The sequence below is a fragment of the Peromyscus leucopus genome, chromosome 8b (assembly GCF_004664715.2).
Source record: "Peromyscus leucopus breed LL Stock chromosome 8b, UCI_PerLeu_2.1, whole genome shotgun sequence".
Classification (NCBI taxonomy): domain Eukaryota; kingdom Metazoa; phylum Chordata; class Mammalia; order Rodentia; family Cricetidae; genus Peromyscus; species Peromyscus leucopus.
The window spans coordinates 25,892,268-25,918,054 of NC_051086.1; the positions used below are offsets into that span (position 1 = coordinate 25,892,268).

Sequence of the window (25,787 nt, forward strand, 5' to 3'; positions counted from 1 at the left end):
CATCTGTAACTCCAGCACCAGAGGTGAGAGACAGGTGGATCTCTCGACCACGACACCCAGCCAGTCTAGTGGAAACAGTGAGTTCCAAGTTCAGTGAGAGATTGAGGGAGAGTGATTGAAGAAGACACCTGATGTACATCTGCATGCAGGCAAATGTGCACACACACACAACACAGACAACACAGATACACATACATGCACATAAATGAGTAATAGAATGACTAGGACTTGGATAGATATTACCACACACTGAAGGAGAACTGGTGGATACATGATTAGAACTTCACATGAAGGAATGGGAGAGAAGCAGGGCTGCAGAGTTCGACCTAACCTGGGTGTGACGCTGGAGTCCGAGCTCTGATGATTAGATCTGTTCCACACTGCTCTTCTGAGGGTGGTGTGGAACACCATGATCGGATGACTTAGAACAATGCCATGTGACAGCAAGCCAGGAGGCCAGGACGGGACCTGGTCAGGGCAGCTGGCACGAGGCACAGTGATGATTAGAGCTCCTGGATTTGGGGCTTCGAGGAGTTTGCTTTTAAATTGCTCAATGCCTGTGACCTCTGCAAGCCAGGGCAGAGGACATACGCTAATTGAACCTGATCCTGGTTTTATGAATGAGACCACTACAGCCCGTCAGTCGACAGAGCTAGATCTCAAAGCCTGGGTCCTGGCTCTCTCCGCCCCTCTATGCTGTCTCCTGAAGTGGAGTGTCACTGGGCAGCCTCAAAAGTCACCCAGGCCCCACCCCCTCTTCTCCTTCATCCTAGTCCAGCTGCACTCAACTGTAGGAGGGAGTGTGCGGTTCACCCACAGGTCCATGCAGGCTCCCGGGTAGGGCCTGCATGTCACCTTCCAGGCTCCACCCTCACAGACTGCCTCATGCTTCCTGGGTTCTGGCTCACCGTCATCTGCACGTACGGGTCCTCTCCAGCCCGCCAGGGTCCATTCTGGCAGCTCTCCCAGGCTTGACTCTGACACAGTCTTGCAGGTAAGCCCTCCCTGCCACCAGCCTGTGTTGGCTTCCTGGGCCTGCACTGTGGGAAAAGTCAGGCTAGGATGATAGGGTCTCTGGGCTTTGGCTGCCCTGCGGACATCCCCAGTATAAACCCTCAACCCTATTACCTGTAGTGAGTAGGATAATGATCTTTAGCATCAGAAGCATCTAGGCCCAAAGTCCAGCCCTGCTGTCCACCCACCAAAACAGGGCCATTCCTCAGCCTTTTTGAGCCTGTTTCTTCACAACGGAAGCTGGGTCAAGCCTAGTACCTGGTTGGTAACAATAAACAGTGCTAATCTAAAATAGGAAAGGCCAGGTATGGTGGCACACACTGGTAATCTCAGAACCCAAGGGGCTGAGGCAGGAGGATTAGAGTTCAAGGTCATCATCCTCTGCTACAGAGCAAGACTCTGCCAAGCACTTTCAGGTGTCTTTTTATTTAACATCGTCTGGGAGGCTGGTAGCTTCCCTCATTTGCCAGTGAGAAAGGTTTGTGACCTGTTACATGGCTGGGGGAGGTGCTGTGGGACATTACTTTAACTATGTAAAGATGTAGAGCAAGTTCCAGGACAGCCAAGGCTACAGAAAACCCTGTCTCAAAAACCTCCATACATACATGCATACATGCATACACACACACACACATATACACATACATACACACACACACACATACATAGAGGGTTAGGGACTGGAGAGAGGGCTCAGTGGTTAAAAGGTTAAAAGCCAGTATTGCTCTTACAAAGGCCCCATGTGCTGGTCAGTTTTTGTCAACTTGACACAGAGTCACTTGGGAGGAAGGAATCTTACTTGAAGAATGGCCTCCATCAGATTAGCCTGCGGGTGTATCTGTGGGGGCATTTTCTTGATTAATGATTGATATGGAAGCCCCCCCCCCAACTGTGGGCTATGCCAACTCCTGGGCAGATGGTCCTGAGTTATATACATATAGGAAAACTGAGCAAGGCCGCAAGCAGTACCCCTCCATTTTCTCCCTCCAAATTCTTGATTGAGTTCTTGGCCTGATTTCACTCGGGGATGCACTGTGACCTGAGAGATTAAATAAACACTTTCCTCCTCCAAGTTGCTTTTGGTCCATGTTTTATCACAGCAACAGAAAAAAGCCCAGGACAACCTGAGTTCGATCAAGTGCTCACGGCCATTTGCAATCTAACTCCAGGGGATCGGAGATCATCCTTTGACCTCCAGGACACTGTTACTCATATGCACATACACATAATTAAAAATAAAAATAAATACTCTAAAAGGGAGTGTGGACAGGAGATGGCTGGTTATCATCACTCTGACCTGGTGTGGCCTCCAGACGTGCCCACTCTAGGCCTTGGAAGGAGTCAAGCAGGCTGCATACACAGGCCCCCATTCACTCCACAAGGGGCCACTGATGCAGGGAGCCAAGCAGAACTGAGCACAGCCCAGTAAGTGCAGTGACGTCATCAGCCGGCAGCTCGAGAACCACTGGCTGAAACAGGATTTGCCTGGACCAATGCTTTACTTAGCCACCTACCACAGCTGGCACCTACCAGCTACACCTTAACAACTATCACAAAAAACACAATGGCCCGGAAGCAGGAGCTGGTGAGTACTGGGTCAAGCTAGGTAATGACCCCCTAAAGGCCTCTGTTCCTCAAGCCTGGGGACTTCAGCCTGTAGGGGCTGGCATAACAGGTATGGAGCTGCTGGCCTGTGCTGTGGTGCCAGGGCAGGACAGGATGGGAGATGTAGCAGCATCCCAGTCACTTGTGGCCTGGGACCCGTGGTTCCCCTAAGGGTTGTGACTTAGGTCCCAGTTCCAAGTTCAAGGTGCCATGCTGGGCACTGCTGTCCCTGTGTGATTTTGCTTGGGTGAAAATAGTACTCCTTTGAGGAACCTTGAAGCTCCCCCAGAATCAGGCTGAGCCCCCTTCCTTGTTATTCTAGACACTTTCAGGGTGATGTCTTCGGGAGGCCTGGCCAGCTGCTGCCCAGGGGTGTGGAGCAGCCATGCAAGTGTCCCAGGTCACAACTACCAGTCAGTCCCACCCACCCTCCTTCCTGGTCCCCAACGGGCTTTCCTAAAATTGAGTCCCACTGTGCTCAGGTGGGCATTGCTTCAAGGATCCCCTTACTATGTCCTGGGATTCTGTTCAGACCCAGGTGCCAAATAGACTCACTCTGGGGGATTTGAGAGAGGTCTGCCAAAACTGGCCTGTGTCGGGCCTGGCCTTCTGCTTCCCCTTGCTGTTAGCTTTTTGGAGCAGATGTCTGGCCAGCAGTGACCCTAACAGGCAGGAAGCCCAAAGCTGTGCTATCAGTACTAGCTACCTCAGCCCCTCTCTACCCAAAGGCCAGAGGACCTGGTCCCAACACAGGGTGCGTCCAGGCTCCCTATGCAGTCCTTATTGAGACCTGGGCCCTGCACAGCACAGTACGGCCTTCCCTCTGGGGGAATTATGTGGTGAGCAGAACCAGGTTCTGCTGTGGGGCATTTGTACTCTCCCATTATGGGGCCTTTTCCCCATCTTTCCTGGTCAGTTCAGATCTGTCACTCCAAGGACTCTTGGATGACCTCCCTGACATCTTCCAGTGCCACTCACCGCCAGCCACTGTTAGTTTTCCTCCCATCACTGCCTCTTCTGGCAGTATCACTCCTTTCTATTTTTCTGGCACTCTCCATGAGAACAGAGCCCAGAAGCCCTCTCCCATTCATTTCTTAGGAGAGCATCTGAAACGGGTCATGTTTACTGTTCCTCACTATATAGCCCAGGCTGGTCCTGCCCTCTCAATCTTCCCAAACTCCACTTAGTGTTTATCATCTGGACCTCCCAACATCCTCCACTGAGCACCTACTCACCATGGTTCTGTGCTAAGTGCTTTATGTTGGACATTCCACAGAAGAGGCTTGCCTGACCATTTCATGACCAACTCCTAAGGTCGAAGAGAGCTCACAGGATGAGGGGAGGCCCAGGAATGCATTTTCCCGGGTTTCCTCCCTCTTCTTTCCCTCCCCATCTCTTAAGAAACTCAGCTGAGTGGTGGTGCAGTCAGGAGGTAGAGGCAGCACTCGGGAGGCAGAGGCAGGTGGATTTCTGAGTTTGAGGCTAGCCTCATCTACAGCGTGAGTTCCAGGCAGCTAGGGCTACACAGAGAAACCCTGTCTCCAAGAAAAACAAAGAGAGAGGAGGGGGCAGGGGGAAGAACCCCATCTTGATGAAAAGAGGACAGGCCTGCTACCCCGAGGCCTGGCCGCCACTCTGCACCTTCCGACACTTCTCTGAACCCTTCCTTCCGTCTCAGTAAAACAAGGACCACAGCTGCCAGCTGTGTTGGCTTTTAGGGTGGCCTCACACCTGTGTGTGTGCGTGTGTGCACGCCTATGCAGTCAGCCCCACACTCCACTGGCCCCCTACTTGGTCCCTCTCACTTTTCATTCTTGTGCACTGACGTGAGCACCTGCTGAATCATGAGGCTGAGGTTTGAGGGCCAGATAGAGAATGTGCACCCAGGGAAGCCACAGGGCGACAGACACACAGACACTGGAGTGCAGCTCCCAGGGCCTTTTAGGTCACCTTCCATATGTCAGGATGGATTTTTTTTTTTTATGACTCATAAAGGGAAGAAGGGGCCAGCTTCGGGGAGTGTGAGGGACGGACAGACGGACGGACGGGAGCTTTGTTCCTAGCTGTTCTGCCTCAGGCTTTTACAAAGCAGTGGGTCAGTGATTTAGACTTCTGTGGTGAACACAGAACTTGCCACCTTTTTTCAGACCAGGAAATCCCCCTGGCATGCTGTAAAACTGCCTGCCAATTCAGCCTATGCTTGAAGGAGGGCCTGCCAACAGTACCGATCAAAAGGCCCAGGTGGTCCGTGCCAGTGTGGGCTCTTCCTGCCTTCTGGCCTGTTTCCCAGGGGTAGGGGTTTGACTCCCGGGCAGGTCCGAGTATTAAGCAGGGTCTTCCCAGCTAGTCCTCCTGCCCCCCCTACCCCCTGGCTCTAACTAAAGGGTCTGCAAGGTGTCTCTAGTATTGTCACTTAGTCTCGCTCTGCAAGGGTAGGACCTCATTAATTTATACAGCAGGGGCAGGGCTAAAAAAAGAAGGAACAGAGGGCAAACATGGCCTCCATCCTCCCCACCCCACCTCCCTGCAGGACTGGCCACCCTGGGCCTGGAGGACTCTGGACCTTCTAAAAGCATGTCCCCCTACAGGAATCATGACAACTCCTGAAGATGAAGTGGGACATGTTTGGCACCAAACTCTGCCGTGACTCAGTCCACCAGTTCCTACCCAACCCATCTGCCTCAAAGCCAGTGTCCCGGGTCCTTTCTGGTGCCCCACAAGTGTCCGGAAACAGCCCTGGCACCTGGACTCCCGCCACCGCCGCTGCCTTACAGAGCTGGGTCTGTCAGAGGCCCAGAGAGGCCAAGGGAATTGCCCCAGCCACCAGCAGCACCAGGGTCCCTGCCACCACAGACCACAAAGCAACGCTCTGCCTCCGAAAAAGTACACAAGGCGGAGAAGGGTGGGAAGCGACAGCCAGGCCAGCATGGCTCATCATCCCCTCTGAAATACTTGATGGCTTGCAGAACCTGCCACTCCTTCCAAAAACTCGGTGAGCCCTGGCCGCTCTGCCCCACCCTCTTCCTGGAAGTAGTTGTGGTCAGAGAAGCAAAGAAGTTTCCTCTCTGTCATCCATTTCAAACTGATGCTGGGTGGACAGTCAAAAGGGCCCACCTCTCCACCAGGAGTGGCCTGGCACCAATTACCTGTCCCTCGGTTTTCTCCTCTGTACACTGGAGACAAGGCAGTACTAAGTGTCAGGGGCTGTCCCTGTAGGGTTCGCTCAAGCTGGGGTAGCAGAGACCAGGCTCAGATACCCAGGAGAGCTCGGACTGGAGCGGCCATCTTTCCAGACACACACCAAAACTAGCCTGGCAGTTTGGTCCCCAGCGCTGGGAGGAGCTGTGCTGCCCAACCCCCCAGCATCCCCAACCACTTCAAGAAAAATCTGCATTACCACCACCACCACCATCACCCCCAGCGCACGCGTCCCCCGTCCCCAACCCAGGACGTTTAGCCAAAGCATACGCTCCAGAAATCTTTTTTCTTTAAAAAAAAAAACTTTCATAATAAAGTTTATTACCTAAACTGGCTGTAAAAATATAAAATAGGGTATTCTGCACAGCAGAAAAATGAAGCCAGAGACCCTCCCCCACCCCTGGTTTGTGCAAAGATACTGGGAATATGTAAACATGGAGAGGTAGGAGTGGGGTTCAGATCCCGGCCCCAGACACAAGCTGCTACAACCAGAAGACCCGGAGGGAGCACCAGGAGGGGAGGCCCCCCGAGAGGCGGGATGGGGTCTCCGGCCAGAAGCCGGAGGCACCTCGCCCTCCACACCCACTCCCTCCGACCCAGGCGGGGAGGGCTCCCACGTGGTTCCAGGAAAATAATAATAATAATTAATAAGAAATAATAAGGCGCCCCCACTTAATGCTGCGGGCACGGCGGCGGCCGGTCAGATCTGGAAGGGGAAGGAACTCAGGTAGTCACGGAGTACCGGGTTAAGAGGGATGCGCGCCAGATTCTCGCGACCCACGGCGGCCACGATGCGCTGGCGACACAGCTCCTGCAGCGGCCGCACGCGGCGCTGGCGCAGCGGGGCCCCCAACATGCGGCGCGGCGCCGCCACGTAGTGCTCCAGCAGCTCGAAGAGGCAGTCGAAGGTCTCGCGGCTGCCGTCCAGGTGGAAGCGGCCGGCCTGGAAGTGCACGCGGATGCTCGTGGGGCCCGAAGCCATCTTCACGCTGAGTGCGAAGAAGCAGTTCCGTTGGCGACTGTCGCGCACCAGGAAGGTGCCCACGGGCTCGGCACGCAGCCGCTCGTGCGCCCCGTGCACGCTCAGGGGTCCCCAGTAGAAGCCGCAGGCGTCCAAGAGCGCGCTGGTCCGCGTGATTCGTCGGTAATCGGAGTGGGAGCGGAACGTGCGGAAATGAGTGTCGCCAGGGGCCGGAGCCGGGACCGCAGGGCAGGGCCGCGGACGCGCGGGGGCCGCCGGCGAGGACGAAGACGAGGATGAGGAGGAATCTGGCCGCCGTCGGGGCTCTGCTGCCGGGGAGATCGCATTGTCAGCTGCCACCTGGTTGCGTGCTACCATCCTATACGAGGGGCCAGCCGTAGGGGTGGGCCATAGCGTCCGGGGCTGCGCTGATGGGGGAGACAGAGGCAGTGAGCCGGGCGTCCGGGTGGCGCTGGCCGGCCAGCGAACCCCAAGGAGCCAGGGCGGAACGCGGAATCCGCCGGGAGCCTCTGAGCCTCGGTGGGCTCATCTGCGAAGTAGGCCGTTCCCGTACGTGGAACCCTTCCAGGCTAGCTGTGGAGCCCAGCCTCCCCGCGCGCGTGGAGAAGGGGGCGTGGAGAGGGGCCCGACTCCCGGCCGTCCCCGCTGATGGCTCGCCGCCCAGCGGCTGCCGCCTGCTGGCCACGCCGGGGATTGGAACCCGGGCGGGAGATCTGGGCTCAGGGCCGGAGAAGAGGCGCAGCCGACACCCCACACGCGCCGGGGCCCGCCTGGGCGAGCCGGTGGGGCGGGAGGGCGCCAGAGGCGTGGCATCCACGACCCCACCACGCAATCGGCGAGGCCAGTCCTATCCGGCTCTGCTCCCCTTATCCCATCCCCTCCCGCCTCCTCCTCCGCCGCCCCGGCTCACCTGGCGGCGGGACGCGGGGCGCCGCGGCTGGGGTCTCCGGGGCGGCTGTCGCGCATGCTCCGGGGCCGGGAGCCGTGCAGCTGCCACGGCTGCAGCTCGCTCTACTGCTGCCCGCCCCTGCATCAGGCCCTTAAAACTGGCAGAGGCCCCGCCCACCGGTCCCGCCCACCGTCGCTTTCGGTTTCTCTTTCGGGCGAGTCTTTCGGGTCCCCTCTCTGGCCTCTTGCGGCTCTCTCTGGAGAGAAGATGCTGATCCTGTCCCTAGGCTCGGTCTTGTCTCGCACCTGCTTGATTGGGACCTCGGCGTCCTGGGGTTCTGGCTCCTCCCCGAATATTCTGGTCGGTGTCTGGGATGGCCACCTTAAGACCGCTCTTTTGCTCTTGCCACCTTCGCCCCACATCCCTGCAGCCGGCTGGGTGGGATGCTCACGCGGCGCTGACACGCCTCCTCCCCTCCTGGTGTCTGCGTCCTCTTGGTCAGGGCTCCGCCTCGCCTGGAGCCTGCGCCCCCTAAGAAGCTCCTCCCTGCCAGGGTCCTTCCCGCCCAGGACCCGGAGGCCTTGGCAGTCTTGGCCCATCTTGGAGCCTGGCTAGGCAGTCCTGGAGCCCGGCGGGGCCGACGCCCTCCCCTGGAGCCTCGGAGCCGGGCGCGGGGGCCCCTCCCGTCGGCCACCCGGCCTGGCCTTGGCTTGGGCTTCCCAGGAAGCGGTGGCCTGACCGCAGAGGCTTCAAAGGAAGCCTAAGGCGGTGCGGGAGGGGCGCCCCCGCTCCCGGCCGAGTTCCTTGGAAACCGGGTGGGGTTGGGCTGGGTCCCCAGTGGCCTGGACTCACTCTTCTTGCACTCCTACTACGTGGGCAGCTGGAGAAACTGAGGCCCGGGGCGGGGCTATGATTCACAATGGCTGGGCACCTCCAAACGAACCCAGTGCGAAAAAAATGAGGCTTTCTCAGCTGTAACCCCAAAACTCTGCCTCCCCACCCTCACAGACGGCCTCGAGGCTCCAGCAATCATCTGGCTGCACAAGGGCTCCCGTGCTCCGTGTACACCTTGGGCTTGGGATCGAGGCGGTCAGACCTATCATTAGGACACTGTGTGATTCAGTTTGTCCTGGAAGGCCAGGAGTAGGTGCCTGGCTGGTGGCAATGTTTATGAATGAAGGCGGGTGAGGAGGTTCGCGTGCAAACTTCTGTGTTTCGCGGTGACGCACACTGCCCTCTACAGGCTTCTCTCAGATTGCTGCCAGTCGGCTCGTCTGAAGCTCTGCACTGGCCAGATCTTCCTGGTCTCCCTTTCTCAGCATCCCAGGCTGTGCCCAGAGCTCCACATTTCATGCTAAGTTGCGTCCTTGTCTTGAGCTCCTTGAGTTTGTGTGGCTGGGGCTGGTAGTGGTCACTGAGGAGACGTCTATGGAGGAATGGGAAAGAAGATGCCGAGCGGTGCTGACCAGGGTCGGTCCACACCCTTGATCAGTGATGGGGGTAATATAGTGGGTAAAGGCTGGGCTCGCGCCCAGGTTCTCCTCCAGCTAAGCCTCTTCTAGCCCATGTCCTTGGGCATGTGATTGCATTGCCTCTCTCAGCTCTATGAGTGTGTCCATTGCCCCCATTACAAACTGCTCCTTCAGAGTAGTGCCTTCAGGAGAGGTGTTGGAGCCACAGGCACATGACCTTGTCCTTCGCATTTCTTTTTATTATTGAGATAGTGTCTCAGATAGCCAGGATGGCCTTGAACTGGTCCTCCGGCCTTTATTTCCCAAGACCTGGGATTGCAGGCAGGCATTACCATGCTTGGTTTATGCAGTGCTGGGAACTAAACACAGGGCCTTGTGCATGCTGGGCAAGCACTCTACAATGAATTCCGTCTGTGTTCCTTTTAGACAGCCCAGCCAGGGTGTAGAGCATGCAAAGGGAAAACGGGGGCAGGGGGGGGTCTCTCGGTACTTATTCCCAAGGTACAGGAGGGCTGGCACTGAGGTGGGGGAGGTGACCAGGCTCCTGCAGGTCTCCCTGCCAGGCTCCTGCAGGCCTCTGCACTACCCCCACGTGTCCCTCACCCCTGCACTGCTTGCTTCCCATCCATCCTTGGGGACCATGCTTTCCTGGTCTGCAGTGGGTACCAGTAGTGCAGACTGCCACACTTCTGATAGCCATTGTCTCCCTAAGCTTAGGCTCCAGGGTCCAGCACATGAGCCCTCCACCTTTCCTGCTGTGTCTCCCAGCCCTCTGAGTCTGTTTCCCTTGTACCCTGACACAGTTGCAAAGAACAGGGTGGAGCCAAGCAAAGGCCGACAACTCAGTTTCAGTTTCTAAAAAGTGAATTCAAAACAAAATGAAACCAAATCCAGAAGGAAAGAGAAATGTGCTGAGCAACATGGGATTATAGGTGTGCAGAACTCTGGAGAAACCATTTCTTGGTTTCTCTTTCCAGCTTTGACAATGTTGTGCTGGGAAACGCTGCCCCTAGTCAGTGTATGTGATATTGAAAGTTGTTGGCCCAACACTCCTGGAAGGGAGGGAGGGCAGGGAAGAATAGCCCTGATGTAAGCAAGTTCACCGGAGCCACTAGTGACCAGAACCTGGGCAGACCAGCACAGACTCAAAGGTCTCCAGCCAGGAAATGGGCTGTTGAAACCCTGAGCTTTCAATATACCTTGTGCCACACACAATAACCATTGTTGGGTAGAGATACTTTATAACAGACTCAAGGAACAGACTCAAGGGTAATCTTCCAGGGTACACGCTTTAATCAATGTTGCATAGAAATTGCTGCAGTGACATGTTCCTGTAAGGTCAGCATCCTCCCAACATTCCCCTAGTGATGGCTATCTCCGTTTGGGATCAGATGGACACAGGAACAACCTGGAGTGTCTCACTTGTGTCTTCTCCCTAAGACAGGAATGGGAAAGAGGCCTTTAATACTAGCATCCTATCAACTCTCTCCATCCAGAACCAATGCTTGTCGTTCAGCCAGCCAGCTACCCTTCTGGGCAGCCTTGCCCTTCAGGGAGACCCCACTGTGCAGGTACCTGAGCTACACCTCTTAGCTCGGTGTGTCCGTTTCCGCCTCCTGACCGCCTTTCTCTTGTTCACCTTCCCTTCCAAGGTCTTCCTGTTCTTGGAACAGCTGCCGCGGTGGCTGGACCTTGGAGCTGAGTGTCGGACGTGCATGGCTTGTTTGGAGTGCCTCGATGGTGGCCTGGGGTTCGGGCTGGAACTGGAGCTCGGGTGGCTTGCCTGGCTGCAGCTCCGGCAGTGATGGTTGCAGTTGCACTGGTTACAGGTGTGATCTTGGGACCGAGAGGAGCTATGGGGGTGGGGGTGGGTGGTGGAAAGGCTCTGCGTCTTGGTGTCCATGGGAGGCCACACTTGGAGGGGCAGAGACCTCCTCCTCCTCCTCTTTTTCCAGCAGGCCCAGCTTTGGGGAGCCCCCACAGCCCCTGGTTATATAGCTGGGCCAATTATGATGTGATGGCACAGGCCACAGAGGGTGACAGGCATGGCAAAGCTCTGCCCCTCGCCCTCTTCCCAGGGCGGGGCATCTTTCAGGGCCCTGAGGGTCAGCTTATGTTGAGGCCGCATCTGATCCCTGTGTGTTCACGTCTGCATGGTCCAGCTTTGCAATGGGGACAATAGTCATTGCACCCACCCCACAGTGACATTGGGAATTTTAAGTTAGATCATGAGGTTAGGTGAGGAACAGTCTGCAGTCAGTGCTTCAAGGCCTCTGGCAGCTGCAGGATTCTCTTCCTTTTTGCCTGGCCTACCATAACAGCTGTAGCCAGGGGGTGGACAGTGGTGTGCCCTGGATTAGGTAGTAGAGTCATAGGGGTTGGAATGGGCCCACCTCCCCAGCAGCCTTCCCAGGTGAGAGGTTGAGGGTCAGGTTCAAAGTCTAGTTTGCACTGAAGTCTAATCTTGGATATGCCATGGGGCTCCCTCAGTCTGAAACCAGCCCTTTCTTCCAGTCCTTTGAGCTGGGATGCCAGCCCTCGGATCCTGGAAGCCTCCCAGTAGGACTCAGTGTTCAGTCTCTGCTCCAGCCCCTAGCCTGGAAAAGGTCAGGTTGTACTGGTGCGGGTGTGCTCTTCCCAGTCTTCAGTCACTTTACTAGAGCCACCTGTGATCTCTACAGCTCTGGCTCTGAGACACTGTCTACCCTCCTGCCCACATGGCCCTGCCCAATCTTCACTACACCGCCTCTCAGGGCCAGCACTTACTGTCAAGGGCCTGTGTGTGTGTGTGTATGTACAGGAGTTCAGAGGACAACTCTCAGGTTAAGTTCCTTTAACCACTGAGCCGTCATCTTTTAAATACTAAGTGAGCTGACCCTGAAGATGACTCCACCTCCCAAGTGCTGGGATTGATCTGAGTTGATTTCTTAATAAACATGCCAGATGGCCCATTGTGAAAACTGCCTGGTTTACTGAGCCCTCTCTTCATCCTTTTCAGCCAGCTTTGCCTGGGAGCATCCCAGTGACCGCAATTAGCAGGCTGGATAGTAGCTTGCCCCTCCCAGATCTGCGTCCATATGGAGCCTACCAGTAGGTATTGGAAGGTGTATGGAAGCTAAGAATCACGGACTGTGCCGGACCAACCTGTGCCAATTAAAGGCACAGGTTGAGGTCCCGTAGTCATAAGCCCAGAATTTCTGGAGCAGTGGCTAGTGCAGAGAGCCTGGTTCTATATGATACATCCAGACCCAGGCTCTGTGCTCATCCTCAGCATCCTCAGTTCATCTGAGTCTGTAGGATAGCCAATAGGATATCCCACTTAGTGCTACATTGACCCTGCCTCGCTTTGACCCGGACAGCAAAATGAGGGCTCTACAGAGGCATCCAGCCAGGCTTCCAGAATGGAGCTCCCCACCCTGGGTGGCTGTTCTCCAGGCATGCTCACGCAACACATACGTAGGAAGGGAAAGAGGGAAACCAGGAGAGTTCCTTGGAGACTCTTTATTTTCTGAATGTCCTCTTTGGAGTGGCGATGGGCATCCGTCGCTGGGCAGGCCTCAGGGTGGGTCAGGAGTGTGTCTGCTTGGGCTCAGGGCTCGGCTGGGCCACGGTCTCATCCTCAGTGCTCTCCTGCTTCTCGGGCTCCATCAGCAGCAGTTTGCCTTTTACTGGGATCTGCTCCTCCTCCTCCTCCTCCTCCTCTTCCTCGTCATCCTCATCCTCCTCTTCCTCTTCCTCCTCCTCTTCCTCCTCACCCTCTGATGACAGGGAGAAGTTGTCTTGACTCACACAGGCCACGAGCTTCTTCATGGAGGACTCGTGGCCACGGCTATGACCTGTGTTCTGGGCCGTGCCATGGCTGGTGCTGAGCTTGGCACAGCGGGAACCCATCACCCAGTCCTGTCTCTCTGGACTAGGAGGGAGGCAGCTTGGGCAGTAAGAGACCGTGAGGCTGGTGGGCGTGGCACTGACCTCACAAACAGGTTCCTAGGTACCGCCCTCCCCCACCCTGGAATCTGGAGCTCCACTGACATTTTCCAGGAACAATGCATTGGCTCAGATGGCTCTATGGAGAGGGCAGGGACAGGAGCTGATGGTTATCCCTTCCCCCACGACTAAACTCCCCCCTTGTGTTGTTCTCTTGGTGTAACCTGAACCATGAAAGGACTAGGAATGGTCCCTACGTGACGTTCACGAAAAGGAGACAGCAGCCAGTGAGTCTCGTGTCAAGCTTTATTTGGCAGGTGGCTTTGCTCATTACTCAGATCTCGTGGCTCCTTGGCAGCTCAGGGCTCAGACATCAACGTGGAATGGTGGTGTGGCCTCGCGTGACGTTGTTTGGGCAGGTGACTATTCCTTGGGCAGGTGACTTCCTTGGCTCCAGGCAGGATGGATGGGCCTGGGGAGGCTTAGTGGCGCCTCCTGCACCTCCTGCACCTGCATCTCCTCCTCCTTCGGGATCTTCTGCAGCCTTTGGGAGAGAAAGTTCTGGTTTGCAGGCTACCTGGGAGGCAGCAGCATTTGAAGGGGGCACTCCTACCTTGTTGGGAGCAGCACAGAACCCCAGAACCTTACCTCTGCGATGCCGCCTTCTGTGGCGGCAGGAGCGTCTCCTTCGCCTCCGGCATGACCGGCGCCTCCTGTGGATCCGGTACAGCCTCCTCCGCGAGCAGCGCCGGTGTCTGTGGTGGTGGTGACCCCTGTGTGTCCGCCCGTAGTCATCCACGCGCTCGGGACTGAGCTCTTGCCTCTGCTCCTCTTCCCGTCCATGTTCTTGCCCAGGCCCCTGGTGTGGACGCTCACTGGGGCTCCTCATTCGGTAGCGAACCATCGTGCCAGGAGATCAGGAGTCTCTGAGCTGAGGCTGCAGCTGACCTGTATGGGAGGAGGAGGACGAAAGCCTCACCACCTGCTCTTGGTGGTGATGATGGTCTGGTGTGAGGGCTTTCTGGGGCTCATATATAAAGGGGAGCCCCACTGTGACCTGGCGGCCCACCCCTGATTGTTCCCACCCTGCCCAGTCCCCTCTGTGAGGGCAGCACAGGCCGGATTTGTAGCACTGGCTCGTAGGTTAGTCACAAGATTAGTATGAGAGGGTCTCAGGATGACCTTGAGCTTCTCTCCCGGCCCCTTTGCCCTGCTGCGTGGTGTGTGTCACGGTCGCAGAGCACTACCAGGCAAGCCACCGAATCCCCTCCCAGCCCCAGTCCGTGCCCTCATCCTGCTGAGCCCTGGGAAAAGCTTCCCACCTTCTCCACGTGAGCTAAGGACAGTGTACCTAAAACAGCATCTCCCATGGGGGAGAGAGTCTGGGTTGCTCAAGGACATGCTTCTCTCCAAAGCTGGTTTGAGTTTTTTGCTTGTTTTCTGTGTAACTCTGCCCTTCCTGGGACTTGCTCTATAGACCTGGCTAGCCAGATCTGCCTGCCTCTGCCCCATGTGCTGGGCTTAAAGGAGTCCTTTCTTTCCTGGGGCATACTTGAAACATTGTAACCCAAGAGCAAAAAAATAAAACTTGTGCTTTTTACAACATGGTACCTTGATCTGCGTCCCCATCATGGAGTATATTGACGCAGTTCCTCAGGAAATCAAGTCCTGAGTCTTATTGTATGCCTGGCATACACAAGGTCTTGGGTCCTCAACACCACAAAAACCAAAGGGTAATCACAACACTCAGGGTCCACTGCTGGCCTAGAAGACGGAGCCTGTGGAGGCCCTGGAAGGTGAAGACTGGCATCTGCCGCTGCTTTGCAGAAGGTTATCATGGGCGGTTATCTGACCTCTGATTCACACAAGCCGGCCCAGAGGATGGGGTCAGCAGAGTGCCAACCTTAAATTGGCCCCATGGGCTTACCAGAGAAGGGATCGGTGATGGGACAGTAACGCCAGTTCCTGCCTGGCTTTCCGACAGTCTTTGTATGGACTGGGGCCCATGGTGAGGCCCTCAGACACATGTTGGCGAGGGATCTCATGAGAATCTGTTATTGTCAGGTTTGGAGGCGCCCCCCCCCCATGTCACTCACATCCCCCTTACCCACACTCACCCACCCTTCCCAGAACCCAAGAATCTAGAGGCATGAGTGGGATGAGTTTAACATTTATTGACAGGTGGCATTGTTCCTTAGCAGGCTCCTGTTTTTCATTGGACGGTGGCATTTTTCAAGATGTGGCGAGAGGCTCTTGAAGTCTGGTAAAATTTTCAGGCAGGAGTTTTGATGGACTTGCTATTTTGTGCATCTAGTATCTTTTACACCTCAGGGTGTATCTGCGGCGGCGGCAGCACCCTAGGAAGGCAAGAAAGATGGTGAGGAGGGTGGATATATCAGGCTGTGCCCAATCCCTGGAACACCCCCCCACCCCAGAGCCAGCACAGCACAGCCCCCCTGCTCACTTCGCCTCCTCCGCCGGCAGCATCGCCTCCTCCGTCTGCGACATCTCCGCCTGCGGCGGCGGCATCTGCTCCTGCTTTTGCTGCGGCAGCATCGGTATCTGGCCATGGTGCTGGCTTGGCCGGGAGCTGGCTCAGAGCAGGGGGCACCACCTGGGTCGAGCCAGCCAACCTGTGAGCAGGTGGAATTTTGCGGGCTGTGGATGGAGAGCCCTCGCCCTCTTCCTCTTATAGACACGAGGGGCCCCTGGGGATTATGAAGTCAGAGAGAGCCAGGACCTCACAGACCATGGCCAGGGAGGACCTGCACCATGTCCAAATATGGGCATGAGGGGTGGACAGCATTTTGGCATCAGCAGTTGCCTGTGTCATAGTCAAGAAGGATGGCACCCTCTTGAGCGTTCAGTCATTCAACTTAGGTGCTAGTAAGCACCTGCCACACACGCCTGCTTCTGGGCTAGGCCCTGATAGATAATCCGAGGCCAGGCAGGTGGGTGAAACAGCCATACAAAATTGAAACTCAGAAAACACACGTCTTCAGACTGCCCAGAGGATGTTTGCTGAGGGAACTTGACCTTATGAAAGTTAGCGGAACCCCCAGTGGGGCAGTGACAAATGAGCCCCGAGGGTCTCAGCTGCAGGAAGAGCAGCTCCAGTGAGAACACTGGGGCTCTGTTAGGTGCATCAGGGTAGGCACGGGGGTGCAGGCCAGCTTTTGGACATTACTAGACAGGAGATGAATGTGGGTGACGCTGCTGGCCCCTGCTTCCCAAAGTTCACTTCCTGTTCTGAGTGCACCTTGGTTGCTGCACAGCCCAAGGGGGAAGCTGAAAGGCAGCTGGACAAGACGCAGAGGGAGGGAGGTCCAGTAGGTGAGGGAGGCAGCAATGTGTGGCTGAGATGGAATGTGACCTGCTTCATGCCCCGGTGAACTTTAGGCTTGGCATCTGGTCACAGAAAAGGGGGCATGGAATGAGAGAGAGGCTCTGTTGTGTTTTCTGTAGGAAGCCAGAGGCCATCAGTGTCCTGGCTCTAGGGGAACACTGGGGGACAGAGGAGTGATGGACGTGCTCTCGCCAGCTGTTTCTGGGCGTCTCTGTCTAAAGATGCAGAGAAGCCTGGAAGGGAGCAGTGAGCCGGTGGATGGGGATGTGAACAAGTGGCCGATATGGTGAAAGCCTCAGAGCCACCCCCCACCCCCCTCTGTCCTCAAGTTCTCTTTGTTCTCAGAGTTGCCTCACCATCCAGGAACAGGGCTTCCCACATGGCTCCAGAGCTCTTCAAGCCTAAGAGAAAATGAGACTCTAAGGAAGGGGTCGGTGCTCTCCAGAAAGAGAGAGCTCAGGTGCCCCACGTCCAACCCACAGGTGTCTGGAGATCAAACTTTAGGTCACTAAAGGCTGCCGTGGGTGGGACTGAGCAGGCTAGGGTCAGTGTTCACTGATTCCTTCTCCGTTAGCTTGGGTTTCTATGCAGGGCCCACACTTAGAGGGTAGACATTGTTTCCCTACCTCAGGATATCATGCCTTCACCAGCCATTGAAACCCTCCACACTGGAGATCCCCCTCCCCCTCCCTGGCCTTGCCGTCAACTTACATTTTTTTTTTTTTCTTTTTTAAGATTTATTATGTATACAGTGTTCTGCCTACATGCCAGAAGAGGGCACCAGATCTCATTACAGATGGTTGCGAGCTACCATGTGGTTGCTGGGAATTGAACTCAGGACTTGTGGAAGAGCAGCCAGTGCTCTTAACCTCTGAGCCATCTCTCCAGCCCAACTTACTCATTTTTTGTCAGAGTGGACTCGTGAGTACTTTAGACTTCGCTGCTTTTCCTGTTGCTGCATCAGCATGCCTAACAGAAGCAACTTCAGGGACGAAGGGTGCTTATTGTCATAACCCCGGGTTTCAACCCACGATGGCAGGGGAGCCTTGGCACCTGGGGCGGTTCTGTCTGCAGGAGTGGGAGCTCGTAGTGTGGGGTGACGGTTGATACTGTCAATTTGACAGAACCTAGGATCACTTAGGAGACAGATCTTCGAGCCTTTCTGTGTGGGTCTTCCTAGATTAACTGACCTGGGAAGGCCCGTTCTGAACATGGACTCCAGCCCATCCCTTGGACATCCTGGGCTGAGCACCAGCAGTCTCTTTCTCTGCTTCCTGGCTGCGGTTGTCACACGAACAGCTACCTCTCCCACCATGATATCAGGATGGCACTTTCCTTACTAGGAGCCAAACAGAATCTCCCTTGAGAAATTTTGTCACAGCGTTGACATGGACAACTGAACATGTGGCTCTTTCACCTCCTCATGGATCAGGAAGCAGAGACCTTTAGACCAGAATTGGAGGTGGGCATAACCTCCAAAGGTCGCCCTGTGTGTCGCAAAGGTTCCATAACCTCTCAAGACAGGGGACCAACTGTTCACACACTTCTGTCGCCTCACATTCAGATTTTAGCGATCACAGCCGCTTTTGGATCCTCCTAGCTCTTCCAGACTCATCTTGTATTTCCTGGTCTGGACCAAGAACACCACATCTCCAAGCAGCTCCCTCAGGGTGGCATTAGAAACCAAGACATGGGCACAGGGTGCTCAACCATGGGCCGCTGCTGCTTACACACCCTCTTAATGGTGAATCTGTGTGTGCCCCATGTAATTATTTCCATATGTAACTTGGATGGTTCATTGTGACTGGAACCCTGACTGCATTGAGAGCCAAAAACTGTGTGTATGAGGGAGTTCTCAGAGCAGATTAGAACCAGAGGGTCCCCCCCCCACACACACACATGATGAATAGTTCAGCTGTCACTATCAACCCATCAAAATCGGGGCTGTGGAAGATGGAGCTTGGTTAGAGGAAGTGGTTCACAGGGGTGGGTCCTTTCAACTGCATGATGCCCTGGGCTCTTTCCTGTATTCCCACCCCCTCCGCTTCCTATTTGGTGGGGGCGGGGCATGTTGTATAGGATTTCACATAACTCTGCTACCGTGATGTTCTGCCCAAGCCCATAAGACCAGTGACTATAGTAATGACTCTGGGCCCCCAAATGCTGAAGGGGCAGGTGTGGGCCACTAAGTCACCCACCCATTGTGACTTAAATAAAGCTCTTTTGCAGGACAGCACCATCCCTATTTCTTTCCTTGGAGCTGAGACACTGCAGGAAGACTTTTCCTTCAGCATGGGGCTAGAACACAGGTCTCTGCTGGCAAAGGGCTCTGCCACAGAGTTACAGCCCGGCCTCTTTTTCTCCTTTACTTTATTCCTTCCTTCCTCTTCTTTTTACCATGAATATTAATTCCTGCTGTTTCCAAGTTCACCTCCCTATGGTTACGTATGTATCTTCAGCAGCACTAGCATCCTCTGGGACCCTGAAAACTGAGTGTCTCCAAATGATGAAGTGTTCAGGGGTGCTGGAGTTTTAAGCCTGGCATTATGCCCTATGTATCACACACACACACACACACACACACACACACACACACACACACACAAGCTGTGTTTACTGGGAGGGGCCAGGGGAGAGGACAGAGAGGGAAGAGAAAATGTGACTTCTATGATCCTCTGTGAAGGAGAAGGAGGGGATGACGGTCTCTATGGCAGTCTCAGTGCTGGGGGCTCCTTCCACTGTTGCTGTGCATTCCTTACCTGGATAATTGTAATTACAGAGGCCAGGTCAGGAGCCATCTCCCCACAGCCTGCAACCTGTGCACAGCACCTACCCTCCCAACCCTTGAATTCTTGGCCCTCCTCCCTCCATGTGATGATTCGAATGTAATTGGCCTCCATAATCCCAAAGGGGGTGGCACTATTAGGAGGTATGACCTTATGGAGTAGGTGTGTTCTTGGAGGAAATGTGTCACTGTGGAGGCTGGCTTTGAGGTCTCATATATGCTCAAGATACTGCCCAGTGTTACACACTACTTCCTGTTGCCTGCAAGATGTAGGACTCTCAGCTACTTCTCCAGCACCGTGTCTACCTGCATGCTGCCGTGTCACACCATGATGGTAATGGACTGAACCTATGAACTGTAAGCAAGCCACCCCAATTAAATGTTTTCCTTTATAAGAGTTGCCATGGTCATGGTGTCTCTTCACAGCAATAAAAATTCTAAGACACTCCACTTCCCCAGTGCTGGGGTTACAGGCATGTACAACCACACAGATGTTTAAATTTGCCTTTTAACTGACACACACAAAGCCAGTGCATATCAATAGGGAGCCATGTAATGGTCCCATGTGTATTCTCACTGTGAAGCTATTTCCCTCAAACATCCATCATGTCTTTTTGTGTATGTGTATGTGTGCCACATTTGCATGTGGTCAGGTTCCTGTGTGTGAGAGCATGTGTATGTACTTGTGTGGGTACGTGTGTGTGTGTGGGTACGTGTGTGTGTGTGTGTGTGTGTGTGTGTGTGTGTGTGTGTGTGTACCTGCAAAGCCAAAGGTCAACGTTGAATACTGTTCCTTGGGAACCATCAACCTTGGGTTTTTTTGTTTTGTTTTGTTTTTAGCCATCTCCCCAACTCTTGTCATTTCTTTATGGTGGAAACATTTGCTCTTCTTCCTTGTGGGCGTTTGAGGGCATGGAGTTTTAGAATAAGAAAAGAACCAGCCAGAAGTGTGGGTGACACACACATTCAGTCCAGCATTCAAGGGATCTCTGTGACTTCCATGCCAGCCAGAGCTACATAGTCAGGCTACAAAGACCCTGTCTCAAAAAGGGACGAGAAAACAAACCAAGCATAGTGGCTAGTGCTTATAATCCCAACACTGAAGGCTGAGGCAGGAGGATTGCCATAAATTCAAGGGCAGCCTAGCCTACACAGTGAGACCCTTGTCAAGCAAAGCAGGAGGCTTGGGGGATGGCTCAGTGGATAAAGTGCTTGCTTTGCAAATGTGAGGATCAGAACTTGGACCTTCAGAACAGGAAAACTTGACATTTTAAGAAGGCAGGTGCAGTTGGCTAAGCAATGTGGTGGAGAGGGGCCAAGGGGCCACGAAGGAACCCACTGCCCTGGATCTCGATGTGAGTGATGAAATAGCCAGATAGCTGGTAGGTAGTTCCTGTGTGTTCCTCAAGGACGAGCTAGCCAGGCTCTGCGGCTCCACACACCCACAGGTCCCATAAGACACTCTTCTGACAGGAAAGAGAAACTCAGTGGCCAGCTGGGGTTCATTTGCACTTTCTCTGCCCGCCCTCCCGCCCAGTGTCTGCTTTGTGGTTGGCTGTTGCAGCTAGCTGCTCTCAGGGAAAGAGGCCAGCAGCAGTTTCCAGTCAGCCCTCTGCACAAGTGTACAGTGTTCTGCACCCCAGGATGGCTGCAGAGTCTGGGGAAACCCAGGACAGCCGCAGAGCTGAGGGAACACCACACAGTACCCATAGCCTCAGCAGCAAATGGCTTCATACCTAGGCAAAGAAGGTGTTCCTTCCAGCAACAGCCTGCTGCAGGAACTCAGTGTGAGCCAGGGCCTCAGTTTCTCCATCTGCAAAAGGGTACTAAAGTCCTTTTCTTGCACTACAGTAATACAAACATCTGTGCTGGGGTATTGGTGTATGGGCTATCAGAACAAGAGTGCAGAAATATGAATGGCTTAAGAGAGACTATTCTGGATTAAAATAGAAGAAAGCAAGCCAAACCCTGCCCAATATGCTCATCTGAGAAGATAGGGAAGCTGGGCTGAATGCACACTGCATCTCCTGTTGCCATCCAGGTTGGGTTACCGGAAGGAGGGTGAACACAAGACACACCGTTTTTGTCCTGCAGGTCACAACATGTGAGTAGTCTCTTTGCAGTTAAAGCAAAACAAAAACATGCAGTGAAAGCTAAAATCTCTGAGACCAGTTAGAGTGGCACTTCCCAAGCACCCATGAGGAGATCTTTCTGCAACACCTGTGAGGACAGGTCCCCGGGCCCAGGCACAGGGTTGTGTTTAGGAACTGTGAAAAGAGGAATGCACCACTTGTCTCCCGCACCTCTACTGTTCAAGAAAAAGTTTAGTTTTGGTGTCATCATCCCCAGTCCAAGGAGAGTGCTCTAAGCTCAGCCCTTTCTGACTCGGTAGGTCGGAGTGACACTCAGCCCCAAGACCTGGAAATGCTCGTGTTAGATGGACCAGCTGAGGTTGGCAGAGATGAAGAGCTATGGACTTAGGGAGGACGGGGTACAGTTCCCTGTGCCTAGAGATGGGACAAGCCCTGAGGGAGAAGTTTTGACAGATGAACACAAGTTTCTCCAAGACAAGGGCCAACTATGCCCTCAGCTGCAAACTCCAGAGTCAGAAAGCACAGAGACAGAAAGGAAGAGGTAGAGCCAGATGAGCAAGCTTGTGGGAGGTTCCGTTTCCTCATCCAGCAGGGTGAGCAGTGCTAACTTTGCAGTGTAAGGGTAGAAAGCAACAGCGGGCTGGCAGGTGTACAGAAGGCAGGGACAGTGGCCACGCAGGGTACCACCTTCCTGTGCCAGCTTTGCTGGGTCAGGACTCGGCCTCTCTTTGATGCATCTAATTGACACTCTGGGGCTGTGGAAATTACTCAGGCAGCAAAGTATTCACTTCCCCAGAACCCACATAAAAAGCCAGGTGTAGTGGCACGCCTATAATCCCAGCACTAGGGAAACAGGGACAGGAGGATGCCTAGGACTTGCTGGCTTACTCCATGGCTCCAGGTTCAGATCCTGTGTCAAAAACTGTGGAAAATGATGAAGACAACAGATGTCTGACCTCACACTCATGTGTACACATGCCGTAAATAAAAATTCACATTCCACAGATACTTATTGAGTGCTTCTGATGTGTCAGGCACCAGGCAGGGACTCCCTGCCTCAGTTTCCTCATCTTTCAAGAGACCATATTGATGGTCCTTGCTTTATAGGAGTTGATGTTGACATGCTGATCAGGGAGACAAGGAACACAGGCATAGCCTGGCCTGTCAGGTGGGTTTTGAAACTCTTATCTCAGATGGGCCATACTCTCCCAGTCCTGAGCTGTCTTGTGGAATTTTAAGATGTGTTACATTCATTTATGCTGTAGAATATTTGCTTAATGATGCAAAGATGTGCTGCATTCTTTTATGTTGCATTTGTTTAACTCTGTGAAGCTGTGTTACTGTGCCTGTGTAAAACACCTGATGGTCTAATAAAGAGCCGAACGGCCAATAGCTAAGCAGGAGAAAGGATAAATGGGGCTGCCAGGCAGAGAGGATAAATAGAAATCTGGGGAAAGAAGGAGGGAGAGGGGGGAGGAGGACACCAGGAGCCGGCCACACGGCCACACGGCCACACGGCCACACGGCCACACAGCCACACAGCCACACGGCCACACGGCCACACGGCCACACGGCCACACGGCCACACGGCCACACGGCCACACGGCCACACAGCCACACAGCCACACAGTCAGTCATGGAGTAAGAAGTAAAGAAAGATATATAGAATAAAGAAAGGTAAAAAGCCCAGAGGCAAAATGTAGTTAAAGAGAAATGGGACAATTTAAGTTAGAAAAGCTGCCTAGAAACAAGCCAAGCTAAGGCCAGGCATTTATAAGTAAGAATAAGTCTCTGTGTATTTATTAGGGAGCTGGGTAAAGAGTAAGAAAAGCCAACTCCACAGCGTCTGGTCCTATGCGGTGCTGTACCCACCCAGTCCACAGTGTGTCTATCAAGCCCACTGGCGAAATTAGCTGTGACAGGTTTTACTAGGTCATAAGTCTCCTCTTCTTGGAAGGAAAGTTCTAGAAACTAATCGCCAGCAAACAGTGGCCCTCTAAGGACGAGCCTTCCCATCCTCGATCACCTTGATCATATTTCTTTTCCGAGATGAGGACTAGAGCCCACAGATTCTGCAGATACTGTCCAGTAGTCTGTAGGCAGGGCAAAGTGGTCACACCAAGTTAGACACACTTCTGGAATTCCCAAACCATGAATCACCCATACTTGCAGCCCAGAGAAGCCAAAAGACTTTTTCAAGGACATGTAGCAATTGATTTAAAATCATGGGGTGTTTAATATTCCCGCAAATCAATATAAAATGCCGGCAAGGTCTCCAGTGGATACAAAGCCATGACTGTATCCTATTCAAGTCCTGGGACTGCGGTAACAAATGTTTGGTGGAGACACCAAACTATGTAGCTTCAAACAGCAGAAGTGTCTTCTCTTACGGTACAAAATCAGGGTTTCTGTCGCTCTCAGGGTTTGGGCCTCTCTGAAGCCTCTGGGCAGAGCCCCTTGCTGGGCTGTCCAATTCTGGGTGCTGCTGACAGGCCTAGGGCTCTCAGCTTGGATCTGCCTTGCTCTCATGTCCTCCTCAGCTTCCAGCAGCCCTCCCTGTCTGGCCACTTGGGGTGGAATTGGAGCTTAATCCAGAATAGTGCCAAGTTGTATCCTCAGCCTTAACGGGGGTGTGGTGGTGCAGGCCTTGGCTTCCAGCACTCCAGAGGCAGAGGCAGACAGACCTCAAAGAGCTCGAAGCCAGCCTGCTCTACATAATGATTTCTAGGACAGCCAGAGCTGTCTAGAGAGCCTGTCTAGAAAAAAAAAATCCTCAACCTATCACATCTGTACACACCCTGCTTCCCCCCATATAAGGTCACCATCAGAATGTTGGGAGCCAGAACATTGACCAATCTTTGGGATCCCACTACACGTGGGATGCAGATAAATAATAAAGGAACCAGAGAAAGCTGTCAGAGAGGTAGCCGGGTGTTAGCCATGGCACAGCTGTAGTATGTGATCACTCACAGTGCACGTCCACAGGTATGCCATCTATAAAACCCTCAGGTTTTGGGGACACTGGAGCGCCCCAGTTTTGAGAGTATCTCAATAAACACTGGCAGGCTGAGGACTCTGCTGTGGTTCCTGGAGTCTCCTGTGTTCGACAAGCAACCAAAGCTGTGATCGGTGGCTTCAGCCTTTCTCCTTCCTTTTTGGCCTGGTGTGCCTCCACCCTCACCCTCTAGACAGTGCTTTGTAAATGTGCTATGTGCACCCCCAATCCCCCAGCCGCACCCTCCTACCCCCACCCCCACTCCCGGGCTCGTTCAGTCCCTGGAGTCTAAATCCTGTTACTGCCTCAGGGCCTCTGCATAGGCTGTTCCCTCTTTCTCGCCTTAATGAAGGTCTCTTTTTATCCACTGAGATCTTGGTGGAAGACATGAGCCTGTCTTACAAGCTCAGGCATTGACACTATGACACCCACTCACAGTCCCTCCCTCAGCATCTGTTTGCTGCCACCTCCGCATGCCACCCCAGAGGGGCCCCGAGAAGTGGTCCAGTGTGCGCTTCTCATTGTTCTCCCACAGGCTCAGAGCCCAGAGGCAGCTTTCATGGAATCCCCAGACTGGAAGGAAACCATGGTTCCCTCAAAACTATCTTCCTGGGAACAGGGTCCCATGCTGTTCATGTAGATTCTCAGGGAGCTCACTTGGCTGTAGGGGCAGGAGGCCTCGCTGTGTTTGAAGCCGCACTAAAGAGCCAGGTATGACGGCACACACAGAGGCCGAGGCTAGCCTGGGCTGTATGAGACCTTGTCTCCAAAAACCAACCAACCCCGTAGCGATGAAAACGGCACAAGCCCTGCTTCTTCCCCGCCTGGCCCTCATTTTAACCTTGTCATGGAGCATCTGGGGACACAAAGCAACAACAGACAAGGGCTTGGGACCGCTCCCATGGTGCCAGGCACCCAGCAGGTTCCACGGATGCTTCTGGAAAGTCAGATCCCACCTCAGCTGTCTGTGGGTCCCTGGACTTCAGAGGTTCAGTATCAGCCAGGAGTGATAGCACACACCTTTAATCCCAGCACTCCGGAGGCAGAGGCGGCAGGTGGATCTCTGTGAGTTCGAGACCAGCCTGGTCTACAAAGCAAGTCCCAGGCCAGCCAGGTCTACACAGAGAAACCCTGTCTCGGAAAACCAAACAAATCAAAACAAAAAAGAAAGAGGTGTAGTGTCTACCGCCCTGGACCGGAGGAGTGACAGCATGGAGAGTCTCCGGCAGGGAGTGTCACCTGGAAGTCGGTGCGGAGCTGGCTCCCTTTCCTGGCTCCCCAGACACATGATGGATGTCATCCAACAATAAAAAGGAACAAAGTCCCAGGTCTGTGCGAATGCCATGCTGGTGAATCTGAAGAATTCCAGCAAAGCCAGCAGAATGAATGTTCCTGTTTAAAGAAAGAGCCAATCTTGAGAGACGACAGACGGGAGGCGGTGATTCTAGATGGGCACAGGGTGTCTTTTAGGGGTTATGGAA

General features: G+C 54.1%; 5 protein-coding genes across 5 annotated transcripts; all 5 read right to left on the reverse strand.

The window, feature by feature from the left end:
- Nucleotides 1–6,099: 6,099 nt before the first annotated feature.
- On the reverse strand, nucleotides 6,100–7,811 carry Socs1 (suppressor of cytokine signaling 1). The gene is made up of 2 exons (XM_028872948.2): nucleotides 7,710–7,811; nucleotides 6,100–7,206 (listed from the first exon to the last, which is right to left on the reverse strand). The coding sequence occupies exon 2, from the start codon at nucleotides 7,154–7,156 to the stop codon at nucleotides 6,518–6,520; it is 639 nt and encodes a 212-aa protein (XP_028728781.1). The 5' UTR covers nucleotides 7,157–7,206; nucleotides 7,710–7,811; the 3' UTR covers nucleotides 6,100–6,517.
- A 2,619-nt stretch (nucleotides 7,812–10,430) lies between these two features.
- On the reverse strand, nucleotides 10,431–11,147 carry Tnp2 (transition protein 2). The gene is made up of 2 exons (XM_037201114.1): nucleotides 10,736–11,147; nucleotides 10,431–10,595 (listed from the first exon to the last, which is right to left on the reverse strand). Exons 1-2 carry the CDS (start codon nucleotides 11,061–11,063, stop codon nucleotides 10,579–10,581), a joined length of 345 nt encoding a protein of 114 aa, XP_037057009.1. The 5' UTR covers nucleotides 11,064–11,147; the 3' UTR covers nucleotides 10,431–10,578.
- A 1,499-nt stretch (nucleotides 11,148–12,646) lies between these two features.
- Prm3 (protamine 3) lies at nucleotides 12,647–13,144 on the reverse strand. The gene has a single exon (XM_028872949.2). It carries the CDS (start codon nucleotides 13,049–13,051, stop codon nucleotides 12,728–12,730), a length of 324 nt encoding a protein of 107 aa, XP_028728782.1. The 5' UTR covers nucleotides 13,052–13,144; the 3' UTR covers nucleotides 12,647–12,727.
- A 234-nt stretch (nucleotides 13,145–13,378) lies between these two features.
- On the reverse strand, nucleotides 13,379–14,113 carry Prm2 (protamine 2). Its single transcript, XM_028872950.2, has 2 exons — nucleotides 13,736–14,113; nucleotides 13,379–13,631 (listed from the first exon to the last, which is right to left on the reverse strand). Exons 1-2 carry the CDS (start codon nucleotides 13,989–13,991, stop codon nucleotides 13,570–13,572), a joined length of 318 nt encoding a protein of 105 aa, XP_028728783.1. The 5' UTR covers nucleotides 13,992–14,113; the 3' UTR covers nucleotides 13,379–13,569.
- A 1,128-nt stretch (nucleotides 14,114–15,241) lies between these two features.
- Nucleotides 15,242–15,825, reverse strand: Prm1 (protamine 1). Its single transcript, XM_028872951.2, has 2 exons — nucleotides 15,552–15,825; nucleotides 15,242–15,444 (listed from the first exon to the last, which is right to left on the reverse strand). Exons 1-2 carry the CDS (start codon nucleotides 15,655–15,657, stop codon nucleotides 15,398–15,400), a joined length of 153 nt encoding a protein of 50 aa, XP_028728784.1. The 5' UTR covers nucleotides 15,658–15,825; the 3' UTR covers nucleotides 15,242–15,397.
- Between the last annotated feature and the right edge of the window lie 9,962 nt (nucleotides 15,826–25,787).

What these genes read in the sequence shown, in the direction of transcription:
- Socs1 (XM_028872948.2), bottom strand. Translation starts at nt 7,156, where the DNA reads ATGGTAGCACGCAACCAGGTGGCAGCTGACAATGCGATCTCCCCGGCA.
- Tnp2 (XM_037201114.1), bottom strand. Translation starts at nt 11,063, where the DNA reads ATGGACACCAAGACGCAGAGCCTTTCCACCACCCACCCCCACCCCCAT.
- Prm3 (XM_028872949.2), bottom strand. Translation starts at nt 13,051, where the DNA reads ATGGGTTCCCGCTGTGCCAAGCTCAGCACCAGCCATGGCACGGCCCAG.
- Prm2 (XM_028872950.2), bottom strand. Translation starts at nt 13,991, where the DNA reads ATGGTTCGCTACCGAATGAGGAGCCCCAGTGAGCGTCCACACCAGGGG. An exon ending in CAGAAGGCGGCATCGCAGAG is followed by an intron (nt 13,632 to 13,735) that starts GTAAGGTTCTGG and finishes TCTCTCCCAAAG; the next exon opens with GCTGCAGAAGATCCCGAAGG.
- Prm1 (XM_028872951.2), bottom strand. Translation starts at nt 15,657, where the DNA reads ATGGCCAGATACCGATGCTGCCGCAGCAAAAGCAGGAGCAGATGCCGC. An exon ending in CTGCCGGCGGAGGAGGCGAA is followed by an intron (nt 15,445 to 15,551) that starts GTGAGCAGGGGG and finishes TTGCCTTCCTAG; the next exon opens with GGTGCTGCCGCCGCCGCAGA.